The 27,216-nt window shown below is 54.3% G+C and overlaps 13 protein-coding genes across 13 annotated transcripts; 7 read left to right on the forward strand and 6 right to left on the reverse strand.

Annotated features, from left to right (window-relative positions):
• Window positions 1-13: 13 nt before the first annotated feature.
• CABS01_08610 (uncharacterized protein) lies at window positions 14-1,094 on the forward strand (the record flags this gene model as incomplete). Its single annotated transcript, XM_060541969.1, has 2 exons — window positions 14-71; window positions 172-1,094. Coding segments are annotated over 2 exons (981 nt in total), but the record flags the coding sequence as incomplete, so codon positions are not given.
• Window positions 1,095-1,477: 383 nt separating this feature from the next.
• CABS01_08611 (replication factor C) lies at window positions 1,478-2,680 on the forward strand (the record flags this gene model as incomplete). Its single annotated transcript, XM_060541970.1, has 3 exons — window positions 1,478-1,593; window positions 1,653-1,873; window positions 1,932-2,680. 3 exons carry the CDS (start codon window positions 1,478-1,480, stop codon window positions 2,678-2,680), a joined length of 1,086 nt encoding a protein of 361 aa, XP_060400860.1.
• A 235-nt stretch (window positions 2,681-2,915) lies between these two features.
• CABS01_08612 (uncharacterized protein) lies at window positions 2,916-3,383 on the reverse strand (the record flags this gene model as incomplete). The annotated part of the gene is made up of 2 exons (XM_060541971.1): window positions 2,916-3,081; window positions 3,214-3,383. The coding sequence occupies 2 exons, from the start codon at window positions 3,381-3,383 to the stop codon at window positions 2,916-2,918; spliced, it is 336 nt and encodes a 111-aa protein (XP_060400861.1).
• Window positions 3,384-3,902: 519 nt separating this feature from the next.
• On the forward strand, window positions 3,903-4,903 carry CABS01_08613 (urease; the record flags this gene model as incomplete). Its single annotated transcript, XM_060541972.1, has 2 exons — window positions 3,903-4,068; window positions 4,152-4,903. The coding sequence occupies 2 exons, from the start codon at window positions 3,903-3,905 to the stop codon at window positions 4,901-4,903; spliced, it is 918 nt and encodes a 305-aa protein (XP_060400862.1).
• A 128-nt stretch (window positions 4,904-5,031) lies between these two features.
• CABS01_08614 (RNA recognition domain-containing protein) lies at window positions 5,032-6,303 on the reverse strand (the record flags this gene model as incomplete). The annotated part of the gene is made up of 2 exons (XM_060541973.1): window positions 5,032-5,627; window positions 5,685-6,303. The coding sequence occupies 2 exons, from the start codon at window positions 6,301-6,303 to the stop codon at window positions 5,032-5,034; spliced, it is 1,215 nt and encodes a 404-aa protein (XP_060400863.1).
• Window positions 6,304-6,717: 414 nt separating this feature from the next.
• Window positions 6,718-8,269, forward strand: CABS01_08615 (TGS domain-containing protein; the record flags this gene model as incomplete). Its single annotated transcript, XM_060541974.1, has 6 exons — window positions 6,718-6,746; window positions 6,816-6,844; window positions 7,042-7,056; window positions 7,118-7,142; window positions 7,194-7,625; window positions 7,684-8,269. 6 exons carry the CDS (start codon window positions 6,718-6,720, stop codon window positions 8,267-8,269), a joined length of 1,116 nt encoding a protein of 371 aa, XP_060400864.1.
• Window positions 8,270-8,679: 410 nt separating this feature from the next.
• CABS01_08616 (uncharacterized protein) lies at window positions 8,680-9,167 on the reverse strand (the record flags this gene model as incomplete). The annotated part of the gene is made up of 2 exons (XM_060541975.1): window positions 8,680-8,788; window positions 8,884-9,167. 2 exons carry the CDS (start codon window positions 9,165-9,167, stop codon window positions 8,680-8,682), a joined length of 393 nt encoding a protein of 130 aa, XP_060400865.1.
• A 1,366-nt stretch (window positions 9,168-10,533) lies between these two features.
• On the reverse strand, window positions 10,534-12,192 carry CABS01_08617 (acyl-CoA dehydrogenase; the record flags this gene model as incomplete). Its single annotated transcript, XM_060541976.1, has 5 exons — window positions 10,534-11,043; window positions 11,103-11,420; window positions 11,484-11,910; window positions 11,995-12,071; window positions 12,169-12,192. 5 exons carry the CDS (start codon window positions 12,190-12,192, stop codon window positions 10,534-10,536), a joined length of 1,356 nt encoding a protein of 451 aa, XP_060400866.1.
• Window positions 12,193-13,280: 1,088 nt separating this feature from the next.
• Window positions 13,281-14,663, reverse strand: CABS01_08618 (arginine biosynthesis ArgJ; the record flags this gene model as incomplete). Its single annotated transcript, XM_060541977.1, has 1 exon — window positions 13,281-14,663. One exon carries the CDS (start codon window positions 14,661-14,663, stop codon window positions 13,281-13,283), a length of 1,383 nt encoding a protein of 460 aa, XP_060400867.1.
• A 720-nt stretch (window positions 14,664-15,383) lies between these two features.
• Window positions 15,384-16,046, forward strand: CABS01_08619 (60S ribosomal subunit assembly/export protein loc-1; the record flags this gene model as incomplete). Its single annotated transcript, XM_060541978.1, has 2 exons — window positions 15,384-15,692; window positions 15,756-16,046. 2 exons carry the CDS (start codon window positions 15,384-15,386, stop codon window positions 16,044-16,046), a joined length of 600 nt encoding a protein of 199 aa, XP_060400868.1.
• A 423-nt stretch (window positions 16,047-16,469) lies between these two features.
• CABS01_08620 (uncharacterized protein) lies at window positions 16,470-18,088 on the reverse strand (the record flags this gene model as incomplete). Its single annotated transcript, XM_060541979.1, has 7 exons — window positions 16,470-16,619; window positions 16,672-16,800; window positions 16,862-16,976; window positions 17,027-17,141; window positions 17,203-17,338; window positions 17,396-17,479; window positions 17,540-18,088. 7 exons carry the CDS (start codon window positions 18,086-18,088, stop codon window positions 16,470-16,472), a joined length of 1,278 nt encoding a protein of 425 aa, XP_060400869.1.
• Window positions 18,089-19,124: 1,036 nt separating this feature from the next.
• Window positions 19,125-22,124, forward strand: CABS01_08621 (mitochondrial membrane protein Pet127; the record flags this gene model as incomplete). Its single annotated transcript, XM_060541980.1, has 5 exons — window positions 19,125-20,294; window positions 20,349-20,464; window positions 20,517-21,083; window positions 21,138-21,235; window positions 21,286-22,124. 5 exons carry the CDS (start codon window positions 19,125-19,127, stop codon window positions 22,122-22,124), a joined length of 2,790 nt encoding a protein of 929 aa, XP_060400870.1.
• A 713-nt stretch (window positions 22,125-22,837) lies between these two features.
• Window positions 22,838-26,582, forward strand: CABS01_08622 (uncharacterized protein; the record flags this gene model as incomplete). Its single annotated transcript, XM_060541981.1, has 2 exons — window positions 22,838-22,877; window positions 22,936-26,582. 2 exons carry the CDS (start codon window positions 22,838-22,840, stop codon window positions 26,580-26,582), a joined length of 3,687 nt encoding a protein of 1,228 aa, XP_060400871.1.
• Between the last annotated feature and the right edge of the window lie 634 nt (window positions 26,583-27,216).

The raw sequence follows: 27,216 nt of genomic DNA on the forward strand, positions 1-27,216 counted from the left end.
CATCACATGGAGCTTCTATCCCAAGCTTCTGGTGCGGGAAAGCCCAGGAGCCCGAGGTCTGCGCAATATCAGTAACAACCAGTCAATCAGTCTTCACCCATCCTCTGTCAACAAGGGACACAATGAGTCCCGAAACGTGATTTGGATTGGATACTGACGGTGGATGAACAGAGCCTGGCCACAAGCTGCAGATTGGTCTTGTCGGATACCCTAACGTCGGAAAGTCTTCCACCATCAACGCCTTGATTGGTGCCAAGAAGGTGTCAGTTTCGTCAACACCAGGAAAGACCAAGCACTTCCAGACAATTCACCTCAGCGACAATGTTGTCCTGTGCGATTGCCCTGGTTTGGTCTACCCCAACTTCGCAAACACCAAAGCCGACCTGGTCTGCAACGGTGTGTTGCCTATTGATCAACTGCGAGAGTTCCAAGGACCGGCTGGCTTGGTCACTAGGAGGATACCCAAGTCCTTCTTGGAAGCCGTCTACGGAATCAAGATCAAGACCCGCGCTATCGAAGAGGGAGGCACAGGCACTCCTACGGCTCCGGAGTTGCTCCGCGCATATGCCAGAGCTAGAGGTTTCCAGACCCAAGGATTGGGCCAGCCTGATGAGTCAAGAGCATCTCGTTACATCCTCAAAGATTACGTTGCCGGAAAGCTCCTGTACTGTGAGCCGCCACCAGGAACAGTTGAGGGCCCAGAGTTCAACGCAGAGCTCTATGACGAGACGCATCTCCCCGAGAAGCGCCGTCGAGCCCTCAGCACGTCTATGGACACCATGTCCATTATGGACGACGATATTTCGATAGCTCCCTCAGACCTAGCAGCTCTGCCGGCTGGTCCTAAGTCCAAGCAGATCGACAAGGGTTTCTTTGGCCCCAACAGCAGTGGCGGTCACACCAAGATGCCCTTCAGCCACAAGTACACGGAGCAGGGGCAGAAGCACTTGAGTGGAAGAAAGGCAAGAGCGATGATCGCTCTGGAGAGCGGAGTTGACCCTAAAGACGTGAAGCTGTCGTCCGGAAAGAAGCACTTTAAGGGAGGTGCGAAGACCAGGAAGGGTAAGAAGAAGGCCGATGAAGACGATGACTAGATACCTTGGATGAACAAAATGCAATGAAAAAAAGTTGAATGCCTTTATGTTTCGAGTTTTTTTTGGAGAAGATACGCTAAAAGGGTTCGTGATGCGACAAAATCGTGACTACACACTGTAATCATGTCTACGTATTGAAGGTCGGGAGGGGAAACTTTCAGGACTGACAAGTGGTGTTTGTGAGATGTCGGTCAGGTTGAGTCCTGGAGACCAGGCAGGGAAGACAAGGGTGGACCCAGAGAAGTTTAGCGCGTTCCGCACCCGACGCGTCTTTTCGATGAGCATCGCGTAAAGTGCTTCTGCCCACTGCCCGCACAGAACTCCAGCAACTTGACGATCTGCTATCTGCATCTCCCAACATCCCAACCAAAGGAAAAGCCGCCATGCCCGCTCAGAAGCAGATCACGAAGCCAGAGGAGGCTGGCGAGTCTTCGACGTCCGCAGCCAAGAAGGCATTGACTGCGGCGTCAAACGGCGTTCCTAATTATGAGCTTCCGTGGTCAGTCACTGTAGACTTCCCCCAGCTTTCCGACCCAGCTGCTAATATGCGTGCTTCAGGGTCGAAAAGTACCGCCCAGTCTTCCTTGACGATGTTGTCGGAAACACCGAGACGATTGATCGCCTAAAGATTATTGCAAAGGAGGGAAACATGCCGCACGTCATCATCTCGGGCATGCCTGGTATCGGAAAGACTACCAGTGTGCTTTGCCTGGCGAGACAATTGCTCGGAGACACATACAAGGAGGCTGTATTGGAGCTCAACGCCAGTGACGAGAGAGGTAATGTTAAGAGATGTGTTCTGTCTGTGTCACATCCAATACTGACGCTCAAGCACAGGAATCGACGTCGTTCGCAACCGCATCAAGGGCTTCGCGCAGAAGAAGGTCACCCTGCCCCAAGGCCGCCACAAGCTCGTCATCCTCGACGAGGCCGACAGCATGACATCAGGCGCTCAGCAGGCCCTCCGCCGGACAATGGAAATCTACTCCAACACGACGCGCTTCGCCTTCGCCTGCAACCAGTCCAATAAGATCATCGAACCGCTGCAGTCACGATGCGCCATCCTCCGCTACGCCCGACTCACCGACGAGCAGGTCGTCAAGCGACTGCTGCAAATCATTGAAGCTGAAAAGGTGGAATACAGCGACGACGGCCTCGCGGCACTCGTCTTCAGCGCCGAGGGCGACATGCGTCAGGCCATCAACAACCTGCAGTCGACGTTTGCCGGCTTCGGCTTCGTGTCGGGCGACAACGTCTTCAAGGTGGTGGACTCGCCGCACCCGATCAAGGTCCAGGCGATGCTCAAGGCGTGCTACGAGGGCAATGTCGACTCGGCGCTCGAATGCCTGCGGGAGCTCTGGGACCTGGGGTACTCGAGCCACGACATCATCAGCACCATGTTCAAGGTCACCAAGACGATCCCGACGCTGAGCGAGCACTCCAAGCTCGAGTTCATCAAGGAGATTGGATTCACGCACATGAAGATTCTGGAGGGCGTGCAGACGCTGCTGCAGCTGAGCGGCTGCGTTGCGAGGCTCTGCAAGCTCAACATGGACCCCAAGAGGTTCGAGGCTGCCTCAAAATGAAGAATTGGCAGCCGATAGAAGACTCGCTGCTGGCGGGGCATAATGACTTGCATGATCCGGCGTTGGGGGTTAAATCAGGTCTGGGGTACCTTTTCTGTGTAGCTCGAAAAACAAAAAGTCAAGGGTTTGAATGTCCCATGTTAGGTATACAATACTATGAAATACAGCTTGAGATCAACTTTTGTCCCATTGAGAGTGTCCAATTTCGGTTTCAGTCGCCTGTGATGGTTACCGTTCATTTCTTCTCGTTAGGATCCTCATAAAATTCCCGCTCAAATCTCTCCCACTTAGCCCTATCCCTCAGAATGCGCTTCTGCAATCTGACGCGGGCCTCATACTCTCGTAACCTGTTGTCCGCCTCCAGCATGCTTCCCAGCACCATGGCCGACATTTGCATATAACTGCCGTGATTATGTCAGTCACATTTCATCCAAAATTACGAGACGAAGTGAATAAACACGCGAGTGAGATAGGAGAAAAAGGGGGAAAGGATAAGGGGGACTTGGGTAGTGTCGCGTGAGGTGACGTATTACATCTTGAACTGGATAGTGAGGCCCTTGTACAGCGGCGAGAACTTGTACGCAAAGGCGCCCACGACGGCGGCTCCGAGACCCCATCTCGCGGCGCCGATGAAGGCTCCCCGCGTAGCTTCCCACGCGGCGTCGTCGGCCTCGGCGCTCTTCATCTTGTCGTGCGTCGCCATCCTGCTGGCATTGTCGACCGGGGCGCCGGTCTGTCTCTGCGGAGAAGAGAGTTGATGACGTCGAGACCTTTGTGGTCCGTGAAAGTGACCCGTATGTAGGCGATGAAGGGAGGTGCAATTGAAGATATTCAGAAGCGAAAAAAGTCTGAGACTTTTGATTGGTGAGATCGTACGATTTTCACCGGGCGGGCTTCCTACCGGTACTATGTAGAGCTACCTTGTAAGGCGTGAAAGGTGAAGCTCTTGTCTTTTTTTTACTCCATCAATCGCCGAGGTGAGCAAGTTGGTACGGGCGGGTGGGACAAGAGCAGACGCCGAACATAATCCCTGCAGCGAGTCCCAGAGTCCCAGAGAGTGCCCCGGCGGCGCGCCCATCCTTGCAGTAGGAGAGCGCCTAAGCTCGATGCAGCCCCTGAACGAACACTCCCCCGATCCTGCAGGGACCCCTTCCCGCTATCGGAAGCTTATCAACTGCAACATCGAGTCTTATTGTTCAGACGGCTTTTGCAGGTTGTCGCAATGGATTCAATGGCGCGAGATGGATCTGTTGACGATGCTGAGAAGGAGATCCTGGAGCTGGAGGCACGCCTCAAGGCTGCCAGGGGAAAGTTGAACGATCTCAAAGGACATACAGAACTACCCGCCGAATCTCTACCGTCTCGAGGCATCTCATCAAAACCCTCATGTCAGTTCAACCCCAGCTACACATCTTCATAATGAGAACATCTCAAAACTATTCACAACCCAAGTCAACTAACACGAATTCAGTACCACCATCCCCCTCACAAACAAACCACTACCTCCTCCTCCTCTCAGACTCAGCCCTACCCCTCGGCTCCTTCGCCTTCAGCAGCGGCCTCGAGTCCTACCTAGCCCACACCCGGCCCCGCTCCTCCTTCAACACCTTCCTCCCGGAATCCATCTCCGCCTACGCCTCGACGACGCTGCCCTTCGTCCTAGCAGCGCACCGCTCCCCCTCCGACGTCGCGGAACTAGACGACGAGCTCGATGCCGCCATCATCTGCACCGTCGGCCGCCGCGCCTCCATCGCCCAGGGCCGCGCCCTCCTCTCCATCTGGGAACGCTCCTTTGCGTCCTCCCTCCCCGCCCCTGTTGTCGCGACTCTCCAGCCATACGCGGCGCTTCTCAAGACGGCCACCTCGTCGCGGGCAGTATCTGCGACTGCAGACGACCAGGCTGAACCCCCGCTTGTCTTCGCTCACCTGGCGCCCCTCTTTGGCGCAATCTGTAACCTCGTGGGCCTCACCCTCCAGCAGACGGCCTACATCTTCATGATGGGCCACGTCAAGGCCCTCATCTCAGCTGCCGTGAGAGCCAGCATGTTTGGGCCCTACCAGGCGCAAAAGGTGCTTGCGAGCACACAGGTCCAGCAACTCATTTCCGCCGCCATTGAGCGGGAGTGGAGCACGCCGGTTGAGAGAGCCGGGCAGACGATGCCGGTGATGGATCTATGGATAGGCAGACACGAGGTTCTGTATTCACGAATATTCAACAGTTGATTATTTATTGTTCACTCGGCTTCCCTACTTTCAATGTGTTTCCATTCTCAAATGGGGTATCATGATCGCTTTTATTCTTTCTTTCTCCTTGCCCCTTATTAATCATACAAAACCAACCACCCTAGGGCTCAGTCGGAATCATCGTCGCTGCCGTAGCCCACCAACGGCCCAGAAGACACAGCAACCTTTGGTTTCGACGCCACTGCGACCTTGGACGCGTTGAGGGCCGCCAGTGTGCTGCTGGAGAAGATCCCGCCAGACGCAATCGACGGCTGCTGCTGAAGCATAGGCAACCCATCGTACTGGTCCTGGCCGCCGTTCTCGAGCATAGGCCGCTCCTGGTACTCCACCTCGTGGCCCTCACGGCCGACGGGGTTCACGGCGTTGGCGCCCCGCGCGAAATGGACCTCGTCCGGCGCCTCGTAGCCCTCGAGCCCGTAGCTGCTCTCGATCTTCCTCCTCTTCCTGGCCTCCGGGTTCTTACCCTCGATCTCGGCCACGAACTCCGCGGGGAGCGCGCGTCGGACGGCCTCGGCGGCCTGCTCTTCGATCCGTCTCGCTTCGCGCGCCTGCGCCATCGGATTCGGGTCGGCGGTCGCCCATCGCACGTTGAGGATCTCCTCGTGGTCCAGAGACTGGTGCGCCATAGCCTCCTTGGCGAATTGTGCGTTAGCCTCGTTGGAGTATGTTATGAATGCGACTCCGCGAGTGTTGAGTACACGAACTAGTTGCAAAAAAGGTCAGCATGCGTCCAGGCGCGGAATTCCTACATTGAACTTACCTCGCTCAACTTGGCCCCATTCCGCAAAGTGACGCGCCACAATCTCCTCGATATCATCCGTGACGTGTATCCTTCCCACGTAAATCGTACGGTTCTGCCTCATAAAACTACCGACACCACCCATGTCGTCCCTGTAATCGGAGTGCTTGTCCCGGCCAAAGCAGTCGACGTTGGGGTTGAAGATGTCGTGGATGCCCGGCAGGCGGTGCAGGTACTCGCAGTCCTGGCCCTTGGGACATATTCCGCGCGCGAAGAAGAGACAAAAGTAGCTTCCCGTGACCTTGTCGGCCCTCGTGTATCCGCTGTCTTTGGCGACGTTGCAGCGGCCCTTTGCGTGCGTCTTGGAAAGGTACTTGTCCTCGCGGTCGCCGCCCGACCACTTGTTGTACCAGATGTTGAAGATTGTTCCCGTCTGCGGCGGCGGCTCCGAGGTGATGAAGGACGGGTCGACTTGCGGGCGCGCCGGCCTCTTCTTCTTCCTGATGATCTTTTTTACTTTTCGTTCTGTCGGCGCGGCGACCTCGGTGGTGGCTGTCGCCAGCGCTGTCTCCTGTGCGTTGTCCTCGGGCTCTGGGCCATCGACCTCCTCGGGTCGAGCTTGCGCGACTTCGTCCGACATAGTTGCGGTCTTGAGGGGTATTTCGATGCGGTGGATGTCGTGGTAGAGAGATGGTCAGATAGCTCGAGTGTGGATGGGTGCCTTTTGGATGGATGTCGACGACGGGGCAACAGTGAGCGCACGCGGCGAGGCTTGGAAATTTGTTATCGCGATAAAGCTGTGGCGCAGACCATGGCGCACTCTCAGTGGTTCGAGGGCGGTGAGTGGAGACCCTTGTCGCTCCAACGCAGCCCCGCGGTAAATTCTGCCACACGGTTCACTCTTCCTATGCCTTGGGAGGTCGACCTGCCCCACCATGAACTTGCGAAGCCGACTCTCGTCGATCAGAAAGCGAAGCGCTTATTGCTCATCACCATCTTTTTGATTTATAGGACTTGTCAGAGTCTCAGGACTTTGAGCTCATAAATCGCCAAGATGGTGAACATTACGGAAAAGATCAAGGAGTACGGAAACCCCCCTACCTCCACCACGACGAAATCGAAGCGAGCGGGAGGCTGATGATGCGCCACTAGGATTGAGGATGAGATGAGAAAGACCCAAAGTAAGACGCATCCTCTCATGCCTTCGGGTCATTTCTCAAAAGTCATTTCATCTACATTCTGGCCAACTTGGAGAGACTCGAAGGATCGACGGGAAATGAGAATGGCCTTTCTACAAGTTGATCGTGAACATGACCGGAGAGAGAGATGACCGAGCGCAATGTTGCATTCGCATAGAATTCTTGCTGACTTCCTATAGAGAACAAGGCGACTGGTATGTTTGTCAAATAAGCCGGATCAAGCAACAAATCATGATTAACAACAGACCTTCAAAGAATATCATCTTGGTCTCCTAAAGGGGTAAGTCCTCAGCTACCACAACTCAAAATCCTTTCTCACAAACACACAAAGTAAACTCGCCCGTCTCCGAGCACAACTCCTCGAACCAGGCCCAGGAGCAGGCGGCGGCGGCGGCGCAGGCTTCGACGTCAGCAAATCCGGCGACGCTCGAATAGCCCTCGTCGGCTTCCCCTCGGTCGGCAAATCCACCTTCCTCTCCAAGGTCACGCGGACGAAATCAGAGGTGGCCTCGTACGCCTTCACGACCCTCACGGCCATTCCGGGCGTCCTCGAGTACGGCGGCGCCGAGATCCAGCTGCTCGATCTGCCGGGTATCATCGAGGGCGCCGCCGAGGGCAAGGGTAGAGGACGGCAGGTCATCTCGGCGGCCAAGACGAGCGACATGATTCTCATGGTGCTGGACGCGACCAAGAAGGCGGAGCAGAGGGCGCTGCTCGAGGCTGAATTGGAGGCCGTGGGCATCCGTCTCAACAGAGAGCCACCGTAAGATGATGATGTTTCCTCTTCCCCTATTCGTTCGAGTCTGACGAAACCGTGGCAGAAACATCTACCTCAAAGCCAAAAAAGCAGGCGGCATGAAAATCACCTTCCAGTCCCCTCCCAAAAACATGGACGAGAAAATGGTCTTCAACATCCTCCGCGACTACAAGATCCTAAACTGCGAGGTCCTCGTCCGCGACGAGTACGCCACCGTCGACGACCTCATCGACGTCATCATGAAGGACCACCGAAAATACATCAAGTGCCTCTACGTCTACAACAAGATCGACTCCGTCTCCCTCGACTTCCTCGACAAGCTCGCCCGCGAGCCCCACACCGTCGTCATGTCGTGCGAGCTCGACCTCGGCATCCAGGACGTCGTCGACCGCTGCTGGGAGGAGCTCAAGCTGATCCGCATCTACACCAAGCGCCAAGGCGCCGATCCGGATTTCAGCGAGGCGCTCATCGTACGAAGCAATAGCACCATCGAGGACGTGTGCGACCGCATTCACAGGACGCTCAAGGATACCTTCAAGTACGCGCTCGTCTGGGGTGCGAGTGCTAGGCATATCCCGCAGAGAGTGGGACTCGGGCATGCGGTGGCGGATGAGGATGTGGTTTGCGTCGTGAGCGCGTGGAAGGCATGAGAAATGAATTCATCAGATGAAAAATAAGAAATGGGTTTAAAAAGGTTACGAGGAATTGTGAATTCTGCTCATACCGACCGACAATCTTGCGGTGGCTGATGAATACAGTCCTTCTAGAATCCTAGTCGTGGAGAAGCAAAAGAAAAGCCTGATATCGTTTCGTGTCATGTCATGGTGTAGTACAACCCAACCCCTTATCCTGGAGTCAGACTTCGGTCTACCCGTAAAACGCCAATGAACCCTATCCCACCCTCAAAAACAGCCCGGAAAAGCCAGCAGAGGCGCAAATTCAATGTCTCTTTTCCCAAAAGATGGAAGAGACAAAACTAGTAAAACAACCCGCGAGCCAATCTCATTAGTGAAGTGAAGCTTTTATGTTGTTTTGTCAGAAGAAGATGCGACGACGCTGCCTAGAAGGCACTGTCTTTGGTAGGCGTGCCTGCTTGGTCGCCGAACACGGCGGCGTCGCTTCTGAGCTTCTTGGCAGAAGTCTGGGCGAAGAGAGACTTGGGCTTGACCCTGTTGGATAGAGAGATTAGCATTTGTTAGACTTTGACAGGAGTAGACAATGTCGGTAGACTTCATGGTTGTTGTGGGAAGATGGCATGACTTACTTGCCAACCTGCTTGTTGCGAAGGGCGCTGAGCTTAGCGGTGCAAGGGCTCATGATGTTGTCAGATGGCGAGATGTACGTCTTGGACCTATCGAGGACAATGGAGTTTAGAGTTTTGTTCTTGTTACTGCTGCGAGGCTGTAGTTTGTCGTACTTCTCTTGGGCCATCTTGTTCTGCAGGACCTGGCGGTGGTACTCCATGCTCTTGAGGTCCTTGGTGGACTGAGGGTCACTGACCACGACGGTGGCGTTGACGTCCTTGTCGCCGAGTACGTTGGGAGACATGTTTGCTTGAGGTTTGAGTGGTGTGGTGGTTTGGTTTGGTTGCTGTATATGCAATGCGCAATGCTAAGCTTGTGCTGGATACTCTGAAGGTGGTTCTACTGCTCGATGTGTGTACAGAAGACGTGAAGCTGAAGGCGCAAAGTGTGTGTTTGAATGTCTGTGTATGGATGGATGGATTGTTCTGGTCTGGTTTGCAGTGGGATGGTAAAGGAAGATGGATGTGTAAAGTATTGGTGGTGGATTTGGATGGTTTGTGGTCTGTGGCTTGGGTCCCAATGCAGAGAAGGAAGAAGGTCTTTGTACTTAACGGGTGCTTGCGCTGGAGCACAGGATTTACCGTGGAGTGTTTATGACGTTCGTGAATGGATGTGAAAAAGATGCACGCTCTTCCCTCTCACTTGGAAAGCAACGAAAAGGCCCTGTCTGGCACACGTTGGGTGGTAAAGTGGGTGGAGCAGTTGCCGGGTGTCGAAGTAAACGAATTTTCTGGGATGTTGACGGGGCAACGGGCTAATCGAAACGGCGACGGCGCTGTGGGAAACTGCAGTCTGCAGATAATAGTGCAGGGGTTCAGGGGTGGGAAGGAATGCGGGTCCTCGGCCTAACTTGCCAGGGGACGACGCTACCTTACTTACCACTTACCCATCACTTTGCAGTATGTATCCGTACTCCGTATTAAGGAACAAAAGACACCAAGAGACACCGAGCCTTTGTCAGTCAGGAAGCTGTGACCATCGGCCGTCGCCCGTGTGATGGACAGGTGTGGATGGGATGCGCTGTCAGGCTTCCCTTCCCTTTCCATCCTTTCCTTCTAGATTACTAGTGGGCTTCCTGGGCAACCCAGCACCCCGGACCTTATGTTGCCAGCTATGGTTCCTTGCCATTACATCCTTTTCGCCCATCGATTCTGTACAGCAAAGCAGTCGAGAGCTACGGCAATGCTTGCTTACCTTGCTACCTAGTTCTCGGTCTGTGGAGTGTCTCTGACCCCATCTCCCGTCCCACCGGGGAAAGAGAGAGGTTGCATCTGTGGTCAATGCTGCCGGCATGAACGGTCCTGAGCTGTCCAACGTGCCCATCTCCAAGGTGACTAGCAGCGTCACCTCCCGGACCTTAATGCCGCAGGATCTCTTGAACTACTCAATTCCACATGGCCAGACAATGGGGTACTAGTGTGACTCAGAGAACATGGAGCGGCGGCGGGCCAACGGGTTGCAGATCACTTCTCTCATCCCAATTGTCAATCCTATCTGGGGAGGGACAGGGCCTAGACTGACCCAAGGCCTGTCATTCACGACGTTGTACACAAAAAGATATCATTCAACTATACAAAAACGCCTAGCTGGCGACGCGACGCGACGCAACCTCACAGCTTGGACTTGGTAATCTTGGCCCCAGGTTGGAACGTCGAGGTCTTGTACTGCGCATGCAGCTGCTCCGTCTTCTGCTTCTGCCACTGGATCTTGTCCGTGACCTCCTTGCCCCTCTTGTTCTCGTTCTTGCCAAGCTGCTGCAGGTGCACTTCGTCCGGTCCGTCAGCGAGCCGCAGCGTGCGAATGTTGGCCCACATGCTCGCCAGCGGCGTGTCCTGGCAGACACCGGCCGCGCCAAACGACTGGATGGCGCGGTCGATGACGGTCAGCGCCGTCTGCGGGACGAGCACCTTTGCCTCGGCGATCTCCTTGAGCGCCTTCTTGGGGCCAAGGTCGTCCATCCTGATGGCCGCGTTGAGGACCACCAGGCGGGCGGCGTCGATTTCGATGCGGGACTTGGCTACCCACTCGAGGATGACGCCGTGCTCCTTGAGCTGCTTGCCGAACGGTGTCTTGGTCGGGTCATTGATGCGCATCAGCATCCACTCGAGAGCTCGCTCGGCCTGGGGAGATGTACACGTTAGTCTATAGCCGTCACACACAAACTTGTGGATGGACCTACTGCTCCAATGGTACGCATGGCGTGGTGGATGCGACCGGGACCAAGTCTGCCCTGGATAATCTCAAAGCCGCGGCCCTCGCCGAGCACCAAGTTGCTGGCAGGGACTCTGACGTCCTTGAAGCTAACGTGACCGTGGCCGTGGGGCGCATCGTCGTAGCCGTAGACCTGCAGCATGCGGTGGATGGTGATGCCCTTTGTGTCCGCGGGGACGAGGATGACGGACTGTTGCCTGTAGGGGTCCTTGTTGTTTGCGTCGCTCTTGCCCATGACGATGTACACCGAGCATCTGGGGTCACCGGCACCGCTGGACCACCATTTCTACTGTCATGTCAGCAATGAAACTCCAGAACGCTGGAACACGCGTAGGGCCCCCCAACGTACTGAGCCATTCAGGACGTATTCGTTGCCCTCCTTGCGCATGCTGAGCTGAATGTTGGTCGCGTCCGACGAGGCAACCTCGGGCTCCGTCATCAAGAAAGCGGAGCGGATCTGGCCCTCCATCAACGGCTTGAGCCACTTTGCCTTTTGCTCCTCGTTTCCGTACTTGGCCAGCACCTCCATGTTACCCGTGTCGGGCGCGGCGCAGTTGACGGCCTCGGAGGCGACGCGCGACTTGCCGAGCCACTCGGCCATGAGGCCGTACTCGAGATTCGTGAAGCCGGGCGACTCCTTGTAGTGGCCCTTTGGCAAGAACATGTTCCACAGGCCCAGCTTCCTGGCCTTGACCTTGAGGTCGTCGACGATGGCCGGGTGGTGGTCCCATCTCGCGTCGCCCTGGCCGATCTGGGCGTCTAGGACGGGGTCTGCTCTGCACACAGGAAATAGGATGTTTAGTCCCGGTGGACGAAGCGAGACGGCGTTTTTTGGGGTAGTAGATGGAGATTTTGCTTACGGGATGCACTCTTCTTCGACAAACTTGGCCACGAGATCAAGCGCCTCTTTGGCGCGATCGCTGAGGCGATCCAGGACCTGGAAGGCGGTGACAGCTGGGTCAGCGATGCTGTTGCGGTTTCCAAATTTTAGGTACCTGAGCTGGGATGAAGCTCTCCCCGCACTAGCGACTTACGATGGCTGGGACTCTGGACGTCATCTTGGGGGAAAATGTGAGCGAGGCGAATTGAGGTGAACGGTACAAGATTGATTCGTCTCAGAGTTGGGAATTTGCGAGGTTTTGGAGATATGGAAGAGTACAGAGATGCAGAAAATGGGGAACAACGTCAATTGGGCATGGATATCTACTCCCTTTTTGAACGAGGAGTGTTTAGTCTCATCGTACGGTAGACGAGCGATGGGACGAGCCGGCAAGCCGAGGTTGAGTCTGGAGCTGCCTAGGGAGTAGGGACCCCCAAAAGGTGGGGATCCTGGGGTAGCCGCCTTTGAACCTCCGCCTCCGCCCTCTGCGTCTGAGAATGGCCCCAGGTCCCTCCCCAGATTTGTAGCGGTGGGTTTCTGCCGTATAGCTGGGCTCATCCTTTGGGTTGACTAGCCATATCTACTCAGAGGGCTGAAAAGATTCCTTACCTAGATCACATGGATAGCTTATTGCCAAACTGCTCATAAGGTGGGTTGAGGTGGGTTCGAAACGGACTTCATTTCCAGGGCGATAGAGGCAGATTCCGGTCCTATCGTAAGATTACCTAGATACCTGTCTTAGGGTCACCCCGGCCCACGATCAATTACCTACTAAGGTAGCTTCAGGACTCACTGTTGGTGTTCAGTGACAGTCCCTCCTGATTAGAACTGTTCCCCGGCACTCATTAATTCTCACAAAACTGAAAGTACGGACACCCCGTAAGGATAATGCGGTGGTGCCACTTCGGCGCGTCACCGTTGCGGGGGAGCGCCAGTCGTGCCGGCCTCCAATAGCAGTGCCCGCACCCAACCCCGATGCCTCGGCGCGGTCTTCAGGCCGGCGGGATACTTTCCCGGTGCCTTGGCTCACTCTTTCCTGTGGTACGCAATTCCGAATCCCTTGCGCTTACAACATTTCGATGCCGTCGACGACACGAATCAAACGATATAGTAATTATTCAATTGGCTGGCTGGTCTATTTCCTTGACAAACAATGGCCAAGTACCTGCCTTTTAGACGCTCTTCTAATATGACAATGCTTCAAGCTCTCTCTACCTAAAATCTAGGCCTTTTATTTCCCCAATCCGTTGATTTACCACGTCCCTTTTATGTGCGGTAGTCACCGTTGATGGTAATGTACTCGTGACTGTAATCGCAAGTCCAGTATGTTGCCTCCTTGTCGCCAGTTCCCAGCCTCACCAAGATCTCTAGATCCTCCAGCTCCAAAATCTCCGAGGCCCTGGCCTCGTCGACCATCTCCGGCTCGCCGTTGACCAAGAGCTTCAGCTCAGGCGTGCCGTCGGTAGGGACGAACGAGACGTTGGTCTTCTCGGGCGTGACCTCGGGGACGTCATTGACGGCCTGGCCGGGCTCCGACACGAGCGAGTAGCCGGTCGCGCACAGGATGCGGCCCCAGTTGGCGTCCCGCCCGTACAGCGCAGTCTTCACGAGGGGCGACCTGGCAATGGTGCTGGCAATCTTGCGCGCGGCCTCCTCGCTGGCGGACTCGACGACGCGGATGGTGACGAACTTGGTGGCGCCCTCGCCGTCGCGGACGATGAGCTTGGCCAGGTCGATGGAGAAGTCGGTCAGGACCTGCTGGAAGGCGGCGTAGTCGGGTGAGTCCACGGAGGAGATTTCCTTGCCGCCGGCAGCACCGTTAGCGAGCAGAGCGAGAGTGTCGTTGGTCGAAGTGTCTCCGTCAATGGTGATGCTGTTGAACGAGCGGTCGACGGCGTGCTTGAGGACGGAAGGCATGACAGCGGGCGAGATGGGCGCGTCCGTGGCAACAACTCCGAGAAGGGTGGCCATATTGGGGTGAATCATACCCGCGCCCTTGGTGGTTCCAGCGATGCGGTATTCAACATTTGGTGACGAAGGCAGCGTGAAGGTCTTTGACATGAGTTTCGGGAACGTATCGGTCGTGCAGATGGCGGTAGCAAAGCTCAGCCAGTGCTTGTGAGAGGAGCCCAGAGCTCCCTGGGCAGCTGGGACGTTATCGACAATCTTGGCAATGGGCAGCCTCTGTCCAATGACTCCTGTGCTCATGACAATGGTGGATGACGCATCGCCCTCTCCTCCGACAACCTTATCGGCTGCGCTGGCCATCAGAGAAGCATCCTCGAGACCTCCCTTTCCAGTGACGGCATTGGCGCATCCCGAGTTGATGAGAACGCTGCGGATGCCGCGGTTGGCCTTCTTCTTGAGTAAGTCCCTGCTGAAGGTGACGGGCGCCGCCTGGAACTTGTTCTTGGTGAAGACGGCGGCGGCGGCACAGGGCCGGTCTGAGCTGAGAAGAGCGAGATCGGGCTTCGTCTTGTTTCCCGGCTTCACGCCAACGAGAATACCAGAGGCCTGGAAGCCCTTGGGATAGGTGCCCTCCGTCGGGACGTACTTCTTCTTGGCGGCCGGAATGCTCTCGGCGGAGACTGAGTAGCACCTCACGAACTGAGCCAAGTGGCCGGGAAACCTCTTGACGGGTTGCGCCATTCTGACAATTGGCGACAGCCCAATGCTGTGACTAAAAGGACCTGGAGAAGAGAGGAAGCTCGAGAGCCAATTGGCTCAGGTACGGCTTGCTGTGATGCTGGAGTTGTGTGAGTTTCCTGATGAGAGAATGTTAGTCACTAGGGAAAGAGGTGAGAAGAGAGATTTAGACGACGCAAGGTGTGCGATAACGGCAGTCGCCCATTTTTCTTGACAGGGATGGCACAGTGCCGCACTGCAAAAGGCGTATTGAGACCAGTACCGATCCTGGCGGCTTGTTCTGACGCTGCAGCTCACGTTCAATTCGACCGAGTCATACCTTGGGTCAGTTTGCACTTTTGAGACTGCCGACTCATGTCTCGCTCTACAATGGAATCCAATTGTCTCCTAGGAAGTTAGAAAGTCAAAGGAAAACAGATGATTACCTGCTGCGCGGTACCTTGTTGCAAGTTCGTCGAGACTTACCTGTTGGAAGGGTCTCGGCTCGGAATTCAGACCCCTGCAGCCAGTGAGATCGAATGGCGGGGAGCGGGCCCACTCGAGCTTATCGCATCCGCCTCGGTGAGCTTATCGCTTCCCAAGCATAGAAAAAAATTCTAAGAAAGTCGCACCTTTGGTCCCTCCAACCACCACCCAGCCGAGTCGCGACACGCTCCAATTGTATAATCCAAACCCGCCACAACCCGCAACAAGAAGACACTTCGCGTCACCGTCTTCGCAGAAATGGCGCCCAACAAGACGAGAACGATTAAGAACAAGCACGCCGCCAACGGCTCCGGCATCAAGAACAGCAAGGCCGCGGACAAGAGGCCCGTTCCCGATGGCATCGTTAGGAAATCCAGAGACACGCCCAAGGGCACCAAGCCCCTCAAGGCCGGCGGCAAGACGAATCTCGAAGCCCTGCTGAAGAAACGCAAGAAGAAGATCTACACGGAGGAAGAGCTCGGCATTCCCAAGCTGAACAAGATCACGCCGGTCGGCGTGGAGAAGCCCAAGGGCAAGAAGAAGGGCAAGGTCTTTGTCGATGACAGAGTACGGCTCCCCAGCGCTTCCGTTTCTTGCAGACTATTTTAACAACTAATCTCACCCGAACAGGAGAGCATGAACACCATCCTCGCCATGGTTCAGGCCGAGAAGGAGGGCCAGATCGAGTCCAAGATGATGAAGGCGAGACAAATGGAGGAGATCCGTGAGGCCCGCCGGGTAGAGGCCGAGAAGAAGGAAGAGGAGAAGAAGAACAGGCTGGAGGAGACCAAGGACTCGCTGCGCAAGAAGAGGAAGCGCAACCCCCGCGCCGAGGACGAGGACAAGATCAGCCAGTACGCGACCGCGGGGTCAAAGGCCGCCAAGCCCAAGGCGAAGAAGAAGAGCGTCTCCTTTGCGTGAGTGAAGAAGATGGGGGGATTTTGGGAGCACTTAAGCAGCATGTCTTTGCATCTTGGGCGGCGTTCGGGAGTGCCAAAAAAGAAAACATATTGGGTTTGTAAAAAGTTGGGAGGGGAAACGTCTTCTGATTCGTCTGTTTGTTTTATCCCTCTGTTGTGTCGACGGCGTTCAGAGCAGATACCACGGCGAGGGCTTGACCTTGCACGAGAGCTTAATGCACCACAATAGGACAGCGGTCAGCCAGGTGTTGCCAAGATGTGAATTGCATATCTTACCGTTGCAAATACCTGTCCGAATACTATCCTGTTTCATAGCTTTGTCCGCTACTGCGAATGCCAATGAAAAGCAGGTGTACTTTTTCTATCTACGCCATCTAAGTCTATACTGATACAAATTCTGTCCCCATGTCTATTATGTCCCGCGCTATTCTGCGGCTGCCTTGATCTCCATTCTGTGTCTCGCAGGGGTGAAGTGGAACTCTGACTTGCCGTTCCTAGGTGGAAGTCCATTGGTCTTCGGAGGTAGCTGGCTGTGGTCCACGTTGAACGCCATGTGGTTGAAGAAGTTTGAGACCTGATCTCGTCAGTTCGTCATTTCTCAAAATTCTCGGAATGATAGGACGTACCGGCTTGGCATGCCATCTTCCGCCTCCGGGCTCAAACCAGCAAAGGTGGCCGCCTAAGGAGGTGGTGCACAAAACCGTGTACGGGTTCTTGCTGAATTCCTCGTAAGGGATGGCTTCTTCTACTGCAATCTGTAAAGTTTAGTCAGCTTGCCTTGAATTTGGGGGAGGCTGGGTTAGAGTGGTCGCTTACAGGATCGTCGGTAGCATGCAGGGCGAGGAAGGGGATCCGAATGGCCAAGACCGCGTCGCAGGAAGACGCATCGCGGTAGTAAGCACTCTCTGTGGGGTAGCCCCAGCTGACGCATCTGCGATTGTGAGAAATGGTCTGCGGGATCGGTGGCATATGGAGACTCACTGGACTTCTCTGTCAAACTCCCATAGGTACGTCACGTTCTGGAGACGTTCAAGGTCGAGGTTCGTGTGCTTCTGTACCTCCTCCTTGTGTCCATTGATCAGCTGCTTCATGCTAGCTAAATAGGCGTGTAAGTACTGAGGATCAGACTCGCATGTTGCGTGATGAGAGCAACTTACTTCCCATAACTCGTTGATAGACCTCTCTACCAAGGAAAGTGCGCTTCAATGCCTTGTTGGAGACTTCAAGGTTGAAGGGATTGGAGCACGCGATAGCGGCCGTCAACTGGCAGTCAACGCCCTCCTCGCCACAGTACTTAAGTAGAAGAGTCAGTCAACGTGAGAAGGGTATGATGTGAAACTATCAACCTACGTTTGTCAACATGTTGGCGCCGAGTGAGAAGCCCAAGCCAAATAGAGGGCGGTTGGGGAACTTCTTTCTCAGCCACTTGATGGTCTGGGCCGATTGTCAGTTGATCTCCTGCAAAATATGATAAGCAGCGAATGAGTTACTGACCTGACGGAAGTCCCATGTTGCTCTAGCATTGTACAAGATACCACTCGTGAATTTGCTGTTGGCGCATCCTCTCGAGTTCACCACGCACACCTCCCAGTTTCCCGAGTCGATCAACGGCGCAATGGCGTGTCTCAGGTAAATCTCATGAGAGCCACCCGAGAGGCCGTGGAGAACGACCAATTGGGGCCGGTTGTCGTCCGATGCCAGAGTCTCAAACTCCTGGTCCTCAAAGTACACCGTCCGCGGCGGCAAGGTGCTATCGGTCTCCTCGAAGGGCTGCGCCACGAAGTCGACGGCAAACGTGCCTTCGAAGGCCTTGTCGTCGGCGTGGAAGACCTTACGACGATAGTACACTGGTGGGCCGTGCTGCTTCGTGGCAGTCCACATGGTCTGCAAGTGGCCGTTGAAGAGGAGCGGGTTCATGTGGCATGGCGGCGTGACCTTTTCACAAATTTTGAGGAGGTCAGTTTGGGCGCCATCCCTCTCCTTGAGAGCCACAGGCGAAGGCGCGTGTGTGAAGTTGATTTTGGCGTGTCCTAGCCAGTCCATGATTCGGAGTCTTCGGACAGCAGTTGATCGAGACAGTTTGGCTTGAGAGAAAGTTTGCGATAGCAAAAGGCGAAAAAGTCCCTTCACTAGATAACACAGCAGTCAATGTCAGAATGCTGAGTGAAAATTAACGAGAGAATCAGTCGTACGACGTTATGAAGAGGCTAGGGATTGTAGAAAAGACTGAAGTGCAGATGGGGATATTGCGAAGTCAAAGTGAATTCTCATGCGAGGATAGTTGGAGAGCCATAAGTCATGGCAGTGGAGCCCCGAGGACTGGTAGCTTCCGATTTAAGGTACTAGGTATACAGGTTCACAATGTTGGCTACGGACCTTGGGTCCCAACTTCAAGTCCTAGGGGGCGAACCAACGGGCCATTTGTCTTGAATTGGGTGTAGGACCGAGAGTCTGAAATCAGCCTACCATGATAGATCGGCGCCGGGTTCACCAAGTGTCCGTTCTGCAGCGGGATTCAGTGGTATGTCTGTACGACAGCAGATTTCAAGCTTGATAAAAGTAGGCGAATGACGTGGATCACCTATGAAGGTATCCCGTAGCGGTTAAGAAAGCAAGATGGATTCGGCATCGAGCCGAGGCACAAGTTGACAGCCAATTAGAATACAAAGTGGACCGACTCGACTCGTAACCGTACCCAGAGGCTAAGACTGTGTTCAGCCACGCAGTGCCACACTCATCGGAATTCCAAAAGTTCAGAATTTCAGTACGAAGTGTCCGCCTAAGGTAGGTAGCCATCCGCCCATCCTTACGTATGCCTTTTTGGGGCAAGACGGAGCCACCATGGTCTGTGCATCTCCCAACCTGATCGGAACCGTGGGGGGGATCCACGGCACGTGGAATTATGTAAGGCACGCAGGGACCATGGGCCAATGCTCGACCAGTCGTTCCTCGAGGAGCCTCGCGACCTGCAGGTGCGGCTATTGGACAGCAACCGCGTCGCAACAAGTCAGTCCAGTTCAACGAAGCGATCGTCGAGATTCCATGTAGTGAAGCCTGCGATCCCTATGCAGTCCCAAAGATGACATACCGGGGCTCCTTGCCTTCGGGGCAGGCCTTCAGTGGCCAGCAGCACGTCCCCCAACCCTACCACGATCCCTACGGCAATAGCAATGGCAATGGCGGCGGGAGTGGGAATGGCCAGAACCAAAACTACGCGAACGCTGCATACGGCAGTCACGGCCAAGTTCAACCGATTCACGGCAGTTACCACCATCAACCGCCTGCCCAAGCTCCGGCTCCTATCCTTCCTGCGCCTACGCCGATGAATATGCAGGCGAACGGATATGGGCAGTTCCCTGCGTATGGCGGCACCTTCCCGCAGCAGCAACAACAGCAGCAGCCGCAGTACCCCCACCATCACCAACTCCAGCAGCCCTTTCCTCACGGGAATACGATGAACGTACAGTTTGCGCCTCCTCATTCGCCCTTTGTTCAAACCACACACGCCTCTCGTTCTCCTGCGCTTGCGCCTGCACCGACACCGACACCGACGCCGCCAATTTACGCTGAGTATCAGCCAACGCAGCAGCCGCAGCAGCCGCAACATCAACCGCAATTTCAACCTCACTTCCAGCAACAGCCTCAGCCGCCGCCTCAAACACCGCAGCAGCTGCAGCAGCTACAGCAACAGCGTAGCCCCCAAGTCTTTCCGGCGGTACCGCAATATGCGCAGTTCTCTCAGCCGCCCATGGGTCAATCTCAGGCCGTGCCAGTCCTGAATCAGACTTTCGCAGAGCCTTCTCCAGTTCAACCGAGTCCCGAGCCTCACTTCACAAACTCGCCAACTGTACAGCCGGCACGATCACCTAGCATAGCTAGAAAGTCACCTGCGATATCCTCGATGAACTCTCCGGCCATATCTTCTAGAGGCTCTCCCGCCTTATCGACGAAAGCAAGGTCTTACGACACGACGACGATCCTTGTTCACGTGGCAGAAGAGTGTTTCGAGAAGGCGCGCCGTGGTGTACAAAGAGTAGCGGTATCTGGGTCAGACGAGCAACTACGCGAGTACCAAAAGTTGATTACAACTGGTCTGGCATGTCTCGAGGCTGCATTCCAAAGCAATCGTCTGTCTCCGAGACAAGAGGCGAAAGCAAGATTGAGATATGCGTCTATATTGTGTGATGAGACTGAGAATCTTCAAGAGGCAGAAACAGCCTTGAGCAAGGGCATCACTATCTGTGACAAGGTATGTTGAATTGGATCGTTACTCGCTCGAATCTTTTGTTGACATTCCTTCCAGCATAGATACGCCGATCTCAAGTACTGTATGCAATATCTTCTGCTTAAGGTACTTTTTCAGAGGAACCAGAAGGCAGCGTTCATCGCCGTTGACAAAAACATTGCGGACTGTCTCACGTGCGTAACCTTCCCTTGATCGATATTGGCCCGTTGCTTACAAAAGTACTAGGTTCAAACATATACACTGGGTTTACGCCTTTCGTCTATTGAAGGCTACGTTCCATGTCCATGCGGGTAGTCCACCCGATGCGGCAGTGCTGGACAACTTGCGCGCTCTTGCCGTTTTAGCGGGCGAGCGAGGGGATAACGCCATGGTTGTCTTCGCCTCCCTCTTGGAAGGCTTGTCGGTGCTGAGGAACATGCGCCCTGACACCATCGAACGAGTGCAAACTTGTCTGGCGCAAGCCACTAAGTTTCAACTGGATCCCTCCGTTCAGATTCCGCAGCTGGATGTTTTGATGCTGTTGCTCGACCTTGCGTGTAGCATGCACCAGAAAACGCCCGATATCTTGATTCACAAACTGAGAACACTTCAAGCAAAGCTTGATGCAAACTTAGGATCCCAAACCTGGACCGATCTAAACCCCGAGATCTTGATCCCTGTCAAGAAGCACAACTCAACCTCGGCAACCCTCAGCGATGATACCTCTGCAATCCTCCGATCTGGGCCAGCAAACGGGCAACACGACTACATTGTTATGACTTTCCTGAACCGACTGGAGATTATAGTATTGACGTAAGTACAACACAATTGCGCCGTCTTTGTCAGTTGTTAACTAACCGGCAACAGCTATACATTCAGTGGTTTAGCCGGCATGTATCGCCCTGGTTCGGATCCTAAGAGGAGTCACGAATTCTGGAAGGAGGGATTCGATGTATTGGCAAAATGTAAGTGCGGCTTGTGTTCCCAGACGTGCATGAAGCTGACGCAACACAAGGGAACAAGGAGATAGCCCCCAGTGTTCCTGCAGCATCCCTACGCGAGTCGATGGAGCAGGCTAAATGGAGGACCGAAATCTTCTGTTACTTACAAGCTCTGACGGGGCTGTACTTTGCAACCCACAGTCAATGGCCAAAAGTCGAACAGTGCGTGGCACAACTGCAGCAGGCTATCACACCAGCTGTGAACGAAATCTTTAGCGTATTCTCACTATACCTCTCCGGGGTCTATCATCAAGGCACCGGTGATTTGGAGACTGCTCTATTGTTGTTCGAAGACGAGAGGTTGGGTATCGATGCAGGCCGTGGGGGTTCAGGTGGCAGAAAACCTGCTAAGCTGGAGCTGTGCATACTTGCTGCGCTGAACCGTATCTGGATCCTTCAAGATTCATCTTACCGCGACGAGATGACATCTACTGAGCTATTGGACCAGTTGCGGCCGATGTGTACGGAACACCAAGATCCAGACATCCGTACCGCCTTCAATCTCGTACAGGCAACGGCTCAGACGATGCCCCCGCCATCTATGCACCAAATCAAAACGAGTATAACGAACTCGTTGAATGGGTCTCGGGTGACAGGTAACACGCACTGTCTGGCGATAGCCCTCAGCATCATGCGGTCCAGACTGTTCGATAATGTAGTGGGCGAACAAGCTCTGAAAAGCGCAAGGGCAGCCTCGACACAGGCGAAGCGGAGTGGAAACTTGCTTTGGATGAGTGTGGCGGACGGTATGCTGGCGGATTCTTTTGAAGTCCAAGCACTCTTTGCAGACGCCGAAGCAGCGCGGCATACAGCCACGGACTATGCGTCTCACGCATTCACTGGGAAGGAGTAGTGGGTTCGGGCTCAGCGTGGATCATGTTTTCACGGCATTATGGACTGGCGTCTGGTGCGGTATTTGGCCTGGCATGAGCTGATTGTTTGGGAAAGCATAATACCCCCCAATTTGTACCGCTGCCAGATGATGCGGCGAAATTGACTGGGAGAGATGGAATTGTTGCTACACACGCCGTAAGGTTGTTATTCTTTAGAAAGTTGATGGGCTATACGGCTTCAGCCTATCAACAACTGCTACCTCGATTCCTCTCGTGATTTACATCAAGCTCGCCAACATCTAAGTATGGCAAGGTAAGATAGGTAACAGGACACTACTTAGTTCTTGAGCGACCAAGATAGTGTTTTTTACTACCTCCTTAACTGCCCGAGGTGAGCTACCGGTACCCCAAGGTAGGAAGGCAAGAAGGGAGTTAAGGTAGACAGGGGGCCAGGGTTTTGCTCACAGGCATGCGATCTGCGCATGCACGGACCAAGATTCCTTTGGACCCTGGTCGCAATTGATTAAACTGTGGCGCGTCCCGTCCGCGTTCCGTTCTACCTAATAGAAAAAAATTGACCAGCAGCTTTCTAGCCCACTTCAAACTCCCCGTCAACGTCCAAGGCTACAAATCGTCACCTTTTTTCCTCAATGCTTCGTGCAAACACCCTGCGCCTTCAAAGGCTGGGAAACTCCTACGTTTGTGCGTCCTGCCGGCCCTGCCTTTTAGCACCATGTCGGACGCGACCCTCTTTCTTCCAGACCACTCCCCTGGTTGGCGACCGAGGCTATAGGGTGAGTAGCTCGAACAAGAACTCGACAGCAACGCCAGGCCCAAAAGACGATGCAGAACACAGCAACGATGCAATACCCGATGCCGAAGTCAATGTTATGAAAGATGCCCAGGTCAAGGCTAAGAGCGGCTTGGAACCTAGGAGCAAAGAGAAACTTAAGGGCAATACGGAACCTCGGAGCGATGGGAAACCTCGGAGCGACACGAAGCCCAGGGGCGGACGGACGGCAAAGTCAATGAAGCCGACACCCAAGAAAACTTCCTCTAAAGCTCAATCGAAGGCTGGGACACCTTCAAGCAGGAAGACGTCAGCCAAACAAGGAAAGCCCACCGATAGCGAGAAGCCGGTCGACTCCCAACCAGCACCCGAGGTTATAAAGCAGGTTTTTGAGTCTCTGAAGAAGCTCGAGCACAGCTACGCCTCCATCAACAGTAGGCTGTCGAATATCAAAGAAGGCACCACGGAAGCGACTGCCGAAGGAGCCAAAGCAGGTTCTGGGAAGAAGGGAGAATTGGACGCATTCGTGGCGAAACAGAGCGACAAGTTGGGTGGGAAGCTCAAGATGATTTCTGGCACTCTGGACGTTCTGAAGAGCGTCTTGCGCTCGCAGTCAATACCCCTCGACCACCTCGCAAAGAGGCCAAGTGCCACGAAATCGTCGGGCACCACATCAGGTGACACTGCTAGGCCCAAAGGCCAATCTCGGCAAGCTCAATCTCAGTCCGTACCGCGTGGAAAGGCCAGGAAGGATGAGATGCGGGTAAAGGTGCGAAAGGTTCTGCTTGGTGAGGAACGAAAGCCGATACCTCAAGATCCAGTGAAAGCCTCGTGGACGTCACTTGAGAATCGCCTCACTGGCGTTGACAAGGCTCCACTAGTTTTGGCGGCAGCGGCCGCTGGTACATCAGCTCTTGGCGCAGCTCGTTCTGCCGCCGATACAGCGACCGACGCAACGGCTGCGAACGAGACAGCGAAGAACGACAGCGAAGCACCCCCAACCAAGCCCAAGAGGACCAAGAAATCCGAAAAGCCTCTTGTCAATGTGAAGAGAGTGCATGCGGAGAGTCTTCGCTTAGTGCCCGTCGAAATACCAGACACTCCCGAGGTGCCAAAACTCGCTTACGGCCTGGACAGAGTCTTGTTCAACCCTGGAGTATACCATATGCAGGATCCCCGCTCGCGAGTCTTCAACTTTGATCCTTACCTCGGCGATATTATGCCGATCAGCGAGTTCGACTTCAATGCGCTCCAGAAATATGTCACCTCTTCAAAGGATAGCACCTTGATCTCGCTTGCGGCCAAGCTGGGTAGGAAGTACACCGGCTCAACATCAAGCATGACTCAAACGCTGTCCCATTTCCACTTCTTGCTTTCTGCGTGGCGGCCTATCAACCCTGACAACATGAGTCGCCAGTTCACGCCCGAGTATTCGAGCTTCACTGCCATCTCTCGTGCGCCAGCTGCCTCCTTCCTCCATTTCAATGAAGGTGTGTACGCAATAGATGCAGACAAGGAGTACGACTCTGCCAGTATTCTGAGTATGCTCGGAAAGTCAATGGAGAAGCAGTTGACGCTGCCGCGAGAAGAGTTCGAAAAGTATCGCCGTGCCAATTCCGATCAGATCACCGAGGAGGAGCGTAATGCTGCAGAAGCCTTCCATTACACCACCATGGGCGATTTCCTTATGCGTTCTCAACTGGATGCGTATGATCCAAGGTTACCAGGATCTGGAATGTTTGATCTGAAGACGAGAGCTGTAGTCTCAATCCGCATGGACGCTCAGCAATTCCACAAAGGACTTGGCTATGAGATCCGCCGCCGTTATGGCCAGTGGGAGTCTTTCGAGCGCGAATACTTCGACATGATCAGATCTGCATTCCTCAAGTATTCCTTGCAAGTGCGAATGGGCCGTATGGATGGAATCTTCGTTGCCTTCCATAACACACAACGCATCTTCGGTTTCCAGTACATTCCAATCAACGAGATGGACCAAGCCATTCACGGAACCTTTTACCGAAATCTCGGCGACCAAGAATTCAAGCTCAGCCTTCACCTCCTGAACAAGGTCCTCGATCGCGCGACAGAACGATTCCCTGGCCGATCCATCCGACTTCATGTGGAAACGCGACCTACTGACCCTCCTTTTATGTACGTTTTCGCAAAGCCTGTTACAAAGGAAGATATCGACAAGGTCCAAACGCGCAACCAAGCTGCTGTCAGAGAGTTCGAGGAGCAGATCCTTGGCATGGCCTCAGAGGAGTCATCGGAACCCGAGATGCAAGACTCGGAAGTCGAGCGATCAGTTGGCCAAGAAGAAGACGAGGAAGCTGTTAGCGTCGATGTGTCCAGTCCAGAGTCTAGTAGCCAAGTATGGCAGACGCAAGCATTCTGGGAAGAAATGCAGGAGAAGGTCAATGAGGCAGTGGAAGACGATGCCCTCGGCATTGGCCATGTACGGGAGGCAATCCACGACGCACTGGAGCAAAGTGCATTGCTGAAGGCGAGAACACCTGAAGAAGCTCGCTGGTATGTCGACGGCCTTTTGGAGGCCCTTACGCGTAACCAAGCCAGCGAGGCACAGGATATTGATGGAAAGGATAACCAGACAGATGCGATGTCTGCGAGCGACATTGACACCCCATCGGCCGATGTTGCTCAGGCTTTTGAATCGAGCACAGCGCAAGAAGCTGTGCCAGCCGCTAGCGAGGGAACTGAGTCGGTTCAAGAGACAGACAAAGGGTCATCACTACAGCGCAGCTCTCGAAATCTCGGTCTGAAGGATTTGATTCTCCGCGTTGCTTCAAATGTCGACGAGAATCTCGACGTAGAGGAAACCACCGACATTCCTGGAGACGACGCTACTTCCGACGTCTCCAAACTCCGAACGTTCGAGCGTATTCTCTCTAAGCTGGTTGCCGAGTCGAAGCAGTCGGAAATCAAGACGAACCCTCAGGCTTCAGACATGGAGGAAGCAACGACTGAAATGTTTGAGGATCTTAACCCCAGTATCAGCCAGACGGCAGCCTCAACCGAGTCTCCCAAGGATTCTGAGGGCAAAGAAGCCCAAGTAGACGAGACCCCTGAGCTTGATATCGTTGATAACGAGCTTCTTGGAATGGTCTTGACTGTGCGGAACAGGGTAAATGGAGAATACGCCCCGCGGCCCGATCCCAAGGCTGGCGTTTCGGGGTGGACCGTGGAGTATTCCATTGAAGAACTTCCTGCGGGTCGTGCCGAGCATCTGTATAAAGCAGTTCAGGTGCGACGCAAGAAGGCGCTTTCAAACGACAAGGATGCGAAAGGGCCTGACCCGTGGTACCAGATGTTTTCTGGCAAGCTGGAGCAGATGAGCAAGAGGGGCAGGAAATTCCGTGCGAAAATGGAAGAGACGGCCAAGGAGCACCCCGTCCATGTTTTCGGCATGGATGATCCCGTTACCTATGATGAGGCTTTCGGGCACAGGGCACAGTGGAAGACGGTATCTTGGGATGAAACGACAGACGAGCTGCGAGAGGACGATTTGGATGAGGAGACCTTGAAGGAAGATATCTTCCAGGAGAACAAGTTGAATGAAGCCGAGCTGAAGGAGAGCCAGCCGAAGGAGGACGAATTGAAGAATAATGAGCCGCAAGAGAGCGAGCCAAAGAAGGAGGAGCTGCAAGAGGACAAGCCGCGAGACTCATAAAAGGGGATATCGTGGACTAGGAGATGTATGATAACTGTGTACCTACCATTTGTAATTTATGTACGAAAAGGGCGAGAGCGGATCTGGGATGACATAGCCATTCTTCTCAGCATTTTCCAAAAAGAAAAGTGGAACGTCTACATTTTCGTATGTCTGGCTGCCGATACAGTGCTACATGTTTTGCCTTGGACGTGCGGGCGTATTAGCTTGGGTTGCGACACATCAAAGAAGCCCGTCAATATTGACATGGACGAGTCATTACAAAGGCACACAGAGGGTTCGTCTATGCGTCCCCTAGAGTCCACGGAGCTCCAGTCAAAGTTGAGAATATTGTAAACGTCATTTCTTCATTAAGTTACGAGTAACGATCATCATAATCTTCACCGTGGCCGCCGGTTCTTGGGTCATGATGTCTGTGAGGCATCTGCCTGCGATCCTGCCTGGGTCTAAAGCAGCTGCCATACCACTAAAGTGACGATCTGGATAATGTTAGCAATGGCTACTCCCCGTCTGATCAAAGTGACGACAGACCATTGCAATCTGATTCAACCTGCTCTGGATGAGCTTCTCGCTAGCCCCTATCCTAAACGCCCGGCTATTATTTCGAAACCGATGAAGCCTCGGAAATCAGCGG

Source organism: Colletotrichum abscissum (assembly GCF_030869225.1).
Source record: "Colletotrichum abscissum strain IMI 504890 chromosome Unknown Scaffold_20.1, whole genome shotgun sequence".
NCBI lineage: Eukaryota > Fungi > Ascomycota > Sordariomycetes > Glomerellales > Glomerellaceae > Colletotrichum > Colletotrichum abscissum.